Source organism: Bidens hawaiensis, unplaced genomic scaffold, assembly GCF_021521415.1.
Source record: "Bidens hawaiensis isolate Kalapana, Puna unplaced genomic scaffold, B.hawaiensis_p1.1 tig00004743_1, whole genome shotgun sequence".
Classification (NCBI taxonomy): Eukaryota; Viridiplantae; Streptophyta; class Magnoliopsida; order Asterales; family Asteraceae; genus Bidens; species Bidens hawaiensis.
The window spans coordinates 920648-932725 of record NW_027491293.1 but is presented as its reverse complement, the minus strand read 5'-3'; the positions used below and the strand labels follow the sequence as shown (position 1 = coordinate 932725).

The window sequence follows — 12078 nt, the reverse complement described above, 5'->3', positions numbered from 1 at the left end:
TTGTATTTAAAAAATCAGAAATTAAAAAGAAATTATGTGATTGGTTAGAATTACTTTTCGCACTTCTCACTATAAGAAACAATTCTGAAATGAACCTAATATATATATATATATATATATATATATATATATATATATATAATCATAACCAACTTTCTATTAATAGTAATTATTTTTATAGTTAATTTGTAATTAACATAATTGACTTAGTTTATTGTAGTCTTCATAGTCCACTGATTTAGGCTCTGAGTTATAGGAATGATTGGTTCTAATGCTTGTGTATATTCCACGTTTATGTTTAATGATAGATGAATTCCATTTATAGTGTTTTCTCAATATATAACATTTATGTTTCGTCTAGTATAACATCAATAGAGTTTTGTCGGCTGGCTAGTGTGGTATTTGTTAGTTGTTCATTTCGGTATGTGCTTGAGTTCGATTCCCGGTGCGTGTTTCATTTTTAATTCTATAAAAAACAAGGTTTCACCGGTTAACGGATCACCGGTCCCCGGCTGTGATTTTAGAAAACGAGTTAATGCTATGAACCGGACTGGAATTCCTACCGGGTCCCGGTCGGACCGGGTTTCAAAACTTTGATACTAACTATAAGTCTATTATTTACACAACAATCCATGAACCGGACTGGAATTCCTACCGGGTCCCGGTCGGACCGGGTTTCAAAACTTTGATACTAACTATAAGTCTATTATTTACACAACAATCCATGATCGTAACTACATATAAATATTATGACGGCGGAGACATGGGCGGAGCATAGTGGGTTGGGAAGGGGTACTTGTGGTCCTTCTTGGTTTTGGGCTCACTATGGTATATAACTCCTCTTATCCAAAAGCTCGTATTAGTTTATGTGTCAAAACGTGTTATATTTTTGAGATTTTGATCTTTATCTGATGAAATAATTTTGGTATATGTATGAACTTTTGATATTCTATATTATCGGCCCCTCTAATGTAATTGTTCAAATTCCAAATATTATGACGGCGGAGACATGGGCGGAGCATAGTGGGGTGGGAAGGGGTACTTGTGGTCCTTCTTGGTTTTGGGCTCACTATGGTATATAACTCCTCTTATCCAAAAGCTCGTATTTGTTTATGTGTCAAAACATGTTATATTTTTGAGATTTTGATCTTTATCTGATGAAATAAATTTTGGTATATGTATGAACTTTTGATATTCTATATTATCGGCCCCTCTAATGTAATTGTTCAAATTGCGTCCTTGACGGAGATTAAATGTTTGGTGACGGTCCGACCAATACAAAAACAATAATTGGAAGAACACTTCTCTTTTACACCTCTTAACAAAATTAACTCCACATTTTCATGTCATCACAAAATGGCGTCATTTTCGGGAGAGATACTTGTAGGCATCATCTTCTTATTCATAAAAATGATAAATCGCTTAACCAAGTACGTTTAAAATGCAAATGACATAATAGAACTGAAAGAAACGTGTGAAGGGCTTATTCAACAATATATAATATAAAATATAAAACATGATTAGACCACTAGTATTGCTTGTGGCGGTAGTGCAGATTAGGACCATAAGCAAAGACATGGTAAGTGGTTGCGTCATGTACAATGATAATGAGAGTGGTCTAGTTTGAATTTGAAAGGTTGGTTGAACCATGAAACCCACATGAGTAATCGGCCACACACCCCTTGCCTCCCACATAATTCTTGTCTCTATTTCTACCAATTACAAGAATGTGGCACCACACTCACGCTCTGGCTAGCCTGCTGCATCTAAACCGTAGCTTTTCTTTGTACAAAAATATGCTGAAAATGAGAGGAAAGTCCGTACCAGGAAAGATCATTTTGATGCTATGCACCGCCAGTTTTCTTGCGGGATCACTCTTCACCCGACACACATGGCCTTACTCTAACGATTTTCGCTTCAACAATCGTGAACAGAAGTTGAGGTTAACAACATCCCGAGATGGTGATCGCAAGCGTGTGAGCACTCACATCTTCTTTTTCTCCTATGTCTAATATTCACTAAATAATTTCTATTAGTTTGTGCTACTAATATAGTTATTAACGAGTTCAAAGAGTAGAAATGAATGGGACATCGATACTCTAATTAAAGTTGTAGTTCCATGCCCTAACGTTAGGTTACTACCTTTCTCTTTGAACATATGTGTAAGAAAATTTCACAGGATTTGAGCTTCTAATAAAAGTTGGATAAAAAAAATTAACTAAAATTTGAGTGACTTTAGACGTACTGTTTTTGAGTGACATTAATGGACCTTTAGAAACTTGGTAATATTGTATGAATTAGTTGTCAGTTATTTCTAAAACTACCATGTTTCTTAATTTTCTACAAGAAATTGGTGGAAGAGAATTCAAGAGACATTATGGCAGAAGTCACGAAAACTCATCAAGCCATCCGGTAAGCCTCTATATACATATCATAGTAAATTCAACAGGCTTAGAAAGTCACTCTAGTCGGGTTTAATTTTTGTATAGATCATTAGACAAAACGATATCAACATTAGAGATGGAACTAGAAGCAGCTCGTAAAACTCATAGTGGAGCCAAATTTCTCCCAGAGAGGGTGGCAGTTAACAAGACATCTCTACAGAAAGCGTTTGTTGTTATTGGTATTAATACTGCTTTCAGCAGCAAGAAGCGTAGAGACTCGGTTCGAGAAACATGGATGCCCACTGGTTAGCCTTCTGCTCACATCCCTGAAGTTTTCTTCTAATATTCGCTAAATCTTTGTTAGATGATGATGATGATGATGATTATTATTATTATTATTATTATTATTATTATTATTATTATTATTATTATTGTGACTTCAAGGGCCTTGCCTGTTTTGGCTATACACACACTACACATTATTTCCTAACAAGTCATTTTAAAATCATTATATATGTGTATGCTATGATTGTTATTTGTAAGAAACACCAAAATGGCCATCTTGCCCAATATGCATGTTTGACAAGTGTATTTAATCTTGCCGCAACAAATTTTAATCTTGGCTTGACAGATTGGCACAATAGATCCAATTCTCATGCGTCAGATGGAAATCTGTTGCGCCATATCAAAATATGTCGAGCAAGTGCAGTAGGGTGTATGTGGAAACTACTAGTTGGTTGAAACAATTTCTTTACTAAAAACAAGAAAGGTTAAATGATATATTTGTAAAATAAAAAAATCCAACTATTTTACTTATTGGTCAAAATGACCATTTTGATGATTTTTCCTAATTATTAATATCTATTGATGTTCTTATGTCCGTCCAATATATTGACACTGAACAGGATCAAAGCTAAACAAACTGGCAAAAGAAAAGGGGATCATAATAAAGTTTGTTATTGGACATAGTGCAACACCTGGTGGTGTTCTTGATCGAGCAATTGACATCGAGGAGGAAAAGTATCACGATTTTTTAAGGTTAGATCATGTCGAGGGATATCACGAGCTTTCCATGAAGACAAGGTTGTATTTCTCAACCGCAGTCACCACATGGGATGCTGAGTTCTATGTCAAGGTGGACGATGATGTTCATGTCAACTTGGGCATGCTTGTAACTTCTCTTGGACATTACAGATCTAAACCAAGAACATACATCGGTTGCATGAAATCTGGCCCCGTGCTATCACAAAAGTGCGTTACTTTCTTCTAAACACATAAAATTTTGATTCTTTTATAGATGAATAATGAATACTTATCTAGTTAACATTGTTATTGGAAATACATTGTGCAGAGGTGTCAGATATCATGAGCCCGAATATTGGAAATTCGGGGAAGAAGGGAACAAGTATTTTAGGCATGCGACGGGTCAAATTTACGCAATTTCAAAGGACTTGGCAGCATATATTGCTATGAACTCGTACGTTATAATGATTCCATATATTTCTCTCATTGAGGGTTTAATGATTTGAAGGTTTTTTGTGCAGGGGTATATTGCATAGGTATGCTAATGAGGATGTTTCTTTAGGGTCTTGGTTAATTGGTTTGGATGTTCAACACATAGATGATCGTTCCATGTGTTGTGGAACTCCTCCAGGTTACTAAATAATATTTTTGAAAATCACATGCACACGTGTACAAGCATGTTACATGTGTGCAGATGACTGACTGCTGACTTTGGTCAATTGATGTGTATATACAGATTGTGAGTGGAAGGCACAAGCAGGGAATGCTTGTGTGGCTTCATTTGATTGGTCGTGCAGCGGGATATGCAAGTCGGCAGAGAGGATGAAATTTGTTCATAATTCTTGTGGAGAAGGAGAGGGGGCTGTTTGGAGTGTTGATCTTCAAAGAGAACCCAATGTTGACACATGAAACAATAAGCAAGTCTTAGGGCAGGAATGATGCTGACATTTGGATCAAAACATAATGTTTTTTACGCATCTCTTTCCTATGCTTTCCACTTTTTCATAATCTCTTGTATCAGAATATATTTATGGGCTGTGATCGATTAAAAGACAAACATTGTTTGTTAGAAACCGTTGAGGAGCGGAGTTTAAACTGATTAAGGGTGAGATCGAGATGAGAGTTTAGTAAAGTAGCAAACCATGCATTTTCTCTTCATTTTTAATGTGATTATAATGTTCTATGATTGTCTATTTGTCTCATTAAATCAATTCGGGCCAGTGTTAAAGTGCTTCTAGTTTGGCTTGATTCGAAGAGAAGGGGCCATCGGCAATTAATTAAACTAAAAATGACTTTCACAAAATTTGATTTAGAGAAATTAGATGGCAATGATGATTTCAGATTATGGAGGTTCAAGATGCAAGCACCTTTGGTGCATCAATTAAGGAATTGTTGGGCTTTTGGCCGGAATACAAACGTTCTTCCTACAACGTTATCTAAGAAAGAAAAAGGAGCATCATCGATAAGGCTCATAGTGCCCCTCAATGCTGAGAGGACCATATGATATAGGTTAAGTTAATAAGTTGATTCTTGATTTAAAGAATATAGATGTAGTACTATATGAAGAAGATAGCGACCTCATCTTCTTGACCGTGTTACCCCAAACATATGTGCAATTTTTGGACCCTTTGGTATATGAAGGGATATCTTGTCCATGTAAGAAGCTCTTACAACAGTGAATGCAAAAGTTGTTGACGTCCTTGTAGTATCTAGCTTAGAAGGACACATGGATTACGGATTGAAGTTGATCTAGCTTACTATATGACACATGATCAGTGCATTATATATACACATATTTGCCTATTAGACATGAAAGATTGTTAAATATCAATATGTGGTTCATTAGTGGATCGAGATGAAATTAATTGGTGGAGTTAATTAATTAAAGTGATCATATTGCAAATTTATCTATTCTAATAAAAGGCTATTTAATTTTGCCACTTGTCAATCTCATAGCCTTCCTTATCTTTTTTTAACCTATTTTAATATATAGCCCCTTATCTTTAAGACATCTCAATATATGCAAGTTTATTTTTAATAAACGTAAATCCTAACCGATTCATTCATTAAAATTAATGATGAAATAAGAATATTTCAACATTGAAGTTGCAGGTCTGTTAGAATAAAATTTTCAAGTCATAGATAATTGCAAATTAAAGAAAATAAAGACGCATCATTGTCGAACAATTTGGATTTGTATGGTAATAAACTACAAATTGTTTTTAAACTGGGATTCGAGCAACAGTGTCTAATATTTTATATAAGGTTGGTTTCAGATTTAGATTTAAAGTTTTCTTATATGCATTTAAACTCAGGAAAATGTGTATTTTCTTAATTTTATCTAAATATTTTGTTTAAATATTGCAAACATGGAAAATACCTATTACATAAATCTTGGTGTTTAGCTTTAATTAATTCCTTAAAGTTGAATATTATTCCATATGCATAACGATTTATTATATGAACTATATATCATTTATTTATTTGACTTTTTATGTAATATAAAGGGTTTTAGTAATAAGAAAAACAATATTTAGTTTTTAATATTTACTTCCATAGCTCAGACCAAAATGCTTCAAAAACATATATTTTATGACTTGATTTATACATTTTTTATACATTTAAATATATTTAATCTAATATGCATTATAAGACAAATTCCTTAATTAAAAGCATTCAAATTCAAAAATTTAAACTAAAAAATCTCTTTCAATCTCATCCCACTATTTTTCGCTTTTCAAAAATCATTTAGGATATTGAAACCTAGATTCATAGAATATCCTTTTCGTTAGGTTTTTACATAATTTCAGTATTATATTAACTTATTAATTTCATTTTTATGCAAATCCAACAAATTGGGGTTATATTAGTGTTTTCTGTTGGTTAATACATAATTAAAGTGTTTAATATGGTTTATATTAAAAATAATAAAGCTATACACAAAGTTTTAAAAAATTATAGTTATAACGTTTATTATTAAAATATGTTATAGAAATTTATTAATTCACACCTAATTATAATGTAACTTAATATATGTATTATTTTTATTTTTCTTATTATTTGTAACTTAATCATGTTCCTCATTACATTCAAGGATATTTCATTTTCATATTAATTTAAAAAAAAAAGTTAATTATGTTAAAAGTTATTTACTATGCTTTCATAAAATTCGAAACCTTTGCTTCTTCTTCTTCTTCTTCTTCTTCTTCTTCTTCTTCTATAAGTTGTTAATATATATATATATATATATATATATATATATATATATATAAATATCGATTAATTAAGTATTTCAACAAATTTTCATAATTTTAACTAATAACACGGGATTAGTATTAAAATTTAAACATTCCTTATCTAATACTTTGAACTATTATAAATAAGAATTACTACCTTCACTTTATGCAACTTTTAATCTTCTAATATTCTCTTAAGTCTTAATAATCACTGTTATTTGAACAATGACTTTAAGGTTAGTATGCATTTGTCATTTTCCTATGAATTACATTCATATGAAATAAAAAAATCATTTTGTTATATTTTAATTTTTGATTTTATATGTTGCTTGATTATACAACTTTTAATTGTAAAATATAAAATCAATTAAAATTTGTCATACACAGAATATTAATGACAACAAATTTATTAAGATCAATCAATTTCAGATTATAAAGATTCTAAGGATGATTATATCATCAACGTTTAGGTAATCAGGTTTTTGGGATAATCATGTTTTTTTGGATAAACATAAACAGATGATCTCAAATAAAATCATATTAATTATTTAAAAGGTGTGATATTTTATTTTTATGAATATATTTTCTTGTTTAGTTTCATGGATATATTTATCATTATTTAGGATTGGTATGTACTTGAACGAACCTTATTTATCACACGGGCAACTATACGTGACTACATCAAGAGTTACAAGCAAATCTATATGTTACCTTATCAAGAGTTACAAGAAGACACGGACTAAAGATTTTGATTTTTGATAAATAATGTATATTGACCAATAACAACAAATTATTCTACAAGTTTTTTTTACTTATTTATAACTTATTTGTGTAATCTTAGTTATGTAATTTTTATAATTGCAATGTAAATTGTAATTGTATTAACAATATATGATTCTTTAGTTGACTGAATTTCATATAATGGCTAGAGTTTAGAATTTTCATCAATTACCCGTATAATATATGGGTCTCAAACTAGTAAAGTTATAAAGGTGAATTAGTTTTTTTTTTTTAGAACGGCGACTTTCTTATATTAGGCTACCGCACCCTCCAAATTTAGAGAGCCCTGGTGCCCCACTCTGATCAGACTATGTTGTCTTAACCAGGCCCACGCTGGCTTCATAGTTATAAAGGTGAATTAGTTAGATAGAAATTAGAATTAACTGGTGGAGCTCTGAGTTTGTGTGGAAAATAGCCACCAGAGTTAATTAGGCCTCGTCTAAAATTAATTGGGATGGGAATTAATATGAATGAGCAGCCACGAGAAGAAAAATGGGCTGCTAGTTGGGCCAGCGGCCTGCAGTAAACAAAAAGGAAGTCAGGAATTAGTAAATGTGGTCATTCTTTAATTGTTACTTAAATATAAAGGGTATGTTTGGCAAAACTAGCTAGAGATGTTCAATGAAACCGGTTCCTTGAACCGAACCGGTTCCTAACCGTTTTTTGTAGGAACCGGACCCTATCTGATTCAACCCGATGATCCGTGACCGGTTCTTGCATCTCTGAGTGGGGGCGGGTAGGAACCGGAACCGAACCGGAAACGGTTCTGGAACCGAACCATCCGGAACCGGTTCCTAACCGGTTCTAGCCGTTGGATCGAATATAGCTGTTGGAAGTCGTTTTTTTGGCCGTTTTTTGACCGTTGGGGTCAAAAATAGCCGTTTTTTGGCTCCCCCAAGCACCCCACTACTAGTATAAATAGGTATTTGGTGTCATGGGTTCATCACAACACTCAAAACGCAAACCCGAACGCAAAAAAAATACAAAAAAAACGCTATTACAACGTTTTGAGTTCTCTAATCTCTTGTTTTCTCTTCTTCTATATTCATATTTGTTGTTATGGCTACCTCACAATCATCGGTTGGTCAAGGTTCCAACGCCGAACAAAGTTTCGTTCGTATTGTACCTCATAATCGTAATCAAGAGATTTGGTGCAATTGAGATTTGGTTGAATTGAGTAACCATTCATTGAAGGCTCGGTGCAAGTTTTGTGGGATTTATTTAAACCCACTTTCGAATTCAAATTTGAAGAAACACATCGAAAAACCGTATTGCAAGGCGTTGAAAAAGAACGTCGATTCGCAACAAACGCAAATGGATAGTGAAGGCGGAATATTTACATACCAAATTGATCGAGTTCAAGATCGTATGGCGAAGTTTGTGATTCAAGAAGCTTTGCCGTTTAGCCACTTCGACAACCCTCGCTTAACCGCCATGATTCGAGATACGCTTCAACCACAATACACTCACGTAAGTCGTCATACTCTTAAACGTTATTGTTTAAAATTGTGGAAGAAGGCCAAAGAGGTACTAATTGCATATTTTGAAAATATAAATACGGGAATAAACTTAACTAGTGATGTTTGGTCGGCTCCACATGGTCTACCCGAATCTTATCTTTGTGTCACCGCTCATTGGGTAGACCCGTCATCGTGGGAAATGATGAAACGCACCATTGCTTTCGAATTCTTTGAGTATCCACATACGGGAGATAATTTGTTTGAAATTTTAGATTATGTTATAAAAACTTATAAACTAGAAAATAAAATATTTTCAATGGCATTTGATAACGCGTCGAATAATACATCGGCGGTTGATAAATTAAAATTAAAATATACGCCGATTTGCAATGGTGTATTTTTTCACTCAATGTGTGTTGCACATATCATTAATTTAATCGTGCAAGACGGACTTACTTCGGATGAGGTTACATCGGTTATAAACGATTTTAGACTAATGATACACGAAGTTTTTAAGAAAAGTAAAAAAAGACAAATGGAATATATAGAAAATTTTGTAAAGATACGTGAAGAAAAGCTTTGGGAGCTAATTGGGATGTACCTCATCGATGGAATTCCACTTGCATAATGTTTCAAAGTGCTTTGAAACAAAGAGAAACTTTACAAATGTTTCATTCTAGTCTTGCCGAGAATGATTTGGCAATCCCCTTTTCAAATGAGAAATGGGAAATTATCAATGACTTATCGACTTTTCTTGAAGTTTTTAAAACATCAACTACGAAACTATCGGGAACGTATTATCCGACAAGTCCCTTGGTTCTTTCGGAGTTATTTTTAATCGTTAACAATCTTAAAGAATTTGAAAATAAAAGTCCAATGTTTTCAAACATCATATTACCAATGAAGTTTAAATTAAAAAAATACTTTATTGAATTGCCACCGGTTTTTACTTGCGCCGCCGCTTTAAACCCAATGTTAAATGTTACGGGGGTTGAATGTGTGATAGACGAAATTTTTTCAGCCTTAGATATGCATGAAGTTGACCCAAACTTTTCAACAGAGGCAAAAAATGATTTTAACTTGAATTTTAAATTTATGTATGACTTTTATTTAAATAAATATGGGTCAAACATACACATGCCTATGCCGGGGGGGTCTTCATCAAGTTCAAGTGCTACTAGAGTACGAGATCCCATGATTAGCCTTATGAACACCGTTCGCAACGTAACGGCTAAAAAACAAAGAGGTAACACCCCTTCAAGCGAACTAGGAAGGTATAGTGCAAATGATTACTCTACCGGTTTATCCGAAGAGGAATATGGCACTTTTGATGTTTTGGTTTGGTGGAAGGTAAAGGAAACCGAGTTTCCGATTCTTGCCACCATGGCCCGTGATTTACTAACCGTCCAAGCTTCTACGGTAGCTTCGGAATCCGCTTTTTCTCTTAGTGGCAGGGTAATATCGGTGAGAAGAACAAGACTAAATTCGGAGTCGGTGGAGATGTGCATTTGCTTAAAGGATCACTTGGACTCAATCGATCGTATTCAACACGTAACCACTCTCGAAGATGAAACACCACTTGATGTTCGAGTGCACGACGAACAAGAAGGCATTTCTACAAGTAATTCCGAGGAAGAAGTCGCCGCTCAATAATTACGACGAACAAGAAGGCTTTTCTAGAAATAATATGTCACAACTTTATATTTATAAGTTTAATGTTTTGTTAGTTTGTTTTTGAAGATTTTAAAACATGTAACCTTTTTTTTTGAACTTCTTAAAGTAAATAAAATGAATTTTATGTTAATTGTTTTGTTTATTTTTCATGCTATACAAATACGAATCGTAGTTTAGAATCCAAATCGCAAACGAAAAACGAAAAAAAAAACTAAATGCACTTGTATTGCAAATCCAATGAACAAGTTTACATTGTACAATGGTTACATATTTAACTGATGATGTTCCAACTGATGAAATTCTGCAACTGATGTGTCACCGATTCATATTTTGCATCAGTGACAACAAACTCTGCAACTGATGAATGTTCCCACTGATGAGTATTTCTCATCAGTGGCAACCTTCAGTAGTTGGCATCAGTGGCAACCTTCAGTAGTTGTCTTCAGTGGCAACCTTCAGTAGTTGTCTTCAGTGGCAAACATCTTCAGTAGTTGTCTTTTCTTCATCAATTAATTGTTTATTTTTATGTTAATTGTTTTTTTTTATTTTTCATGTTATACAAATACGAATCGTAGTTTAGAATCCAAATCGCAAACGAAAAACGAAAAAAAAAAAATTTACACTGTAACCGGTTGGAACCGGTTACGGTACAGGAACCGGTAAGAACCGGTTAGATAGGTTAGAGGTCCGAGGGTGGGAGAACCGGTTCGGTTCCCCAACCGGTTCGAGCCTGGAACCGGTTTAATTGAGGGTTTTGAATATAGGAACCGGTTAGGAACCGGTTCCGGTTCCTAGTCCCAAACCGTTTTGAACATGCCTAAAACTAGCTGGTAGCTGGTAGCTAGAAGCTGGTAGCTGGTAGCTGTAGCTTTTTAGATATATTTAGGTGTTTGACAGAGTAGCTAGAGCTTTTTAGATATATTTAGGTATTTGGCAGAGTAGCTGGAGCTTTTAATAAAATTAATTGGGTGTCAGCGCGGTGCGGCGGAGTGCGGGCACAACCTGAGATCAACTGCATAATCAGTGTCAGTACGTGATTCACTTGATATTAGTGCACGCATAACCCGAATGCAGACGTGTACTTCGTGCAAAGACAGCAAGCGTGTAATCGTGGCGAAAATCAAGAAACAAAACTAAAATATACAGTAATTTCAAATAGATAGTTTTTTTAAAACAACCTCTTTTGATTTGAAACCCTTTCCCACCCGACACCCTTTTTAATCTGAAACATGTTCTGGCCTGGCCCCTTTTAACCCATAACTGTACCGACACGAACTAAACTAAATTAACCCTTTTTTATCGACTCGTTCTGACCCTAATTTGGTCTTACACATGACCCGAGCTCTTCTGACTCGACTTGTTGCCAATCGAAACCGGTATAGAAGTATATCAATATCATACTCAAATTAAAGAGAATAAAATGCTCTTTTTTATGATGTAATGTGTTTAAAAAAATATTAACGTATGAAAAAGTTATGGACTTTTAAAGAGTTATTGGGGTAGTTAGTTTTAAATAAGGGT

The 12078-nt window shown here is 33.8% G+C and overlaps 1 protein-coding gene across 1 annotated transcript; it reads left to right on the top strand.

Annotated features, from left to right (window-relative positions):
• The first annotated feature begins 1775 nt into the window (after positions 1-1775).
• Positions 1776-4509, top strand: LOC143627789 (putative beta-1,3-galactosyltransferase 8). Its single transcript, XM_077097530.1, has 7 exons — positions 1776-1976; positions 2348-2412; positions 2490-2689; positions 3290-3635; positions 3736-3861; positions 3929-4038; positions 4144-4509. The coding sequence occupies exons 1-7, from the start codon at positions 1797-1799 to the stop codon at positions 4314-4316; spliced, it is 1200 nt and encodes a 399-aa protein (XP_076953645.1). The 5' UTR covers positions 1776-1796; the 3' UTR covers positions 4317-4509.
• The last annotated feature ends 7569 nt before the right edge of the window (positions 4510-12078 follow it).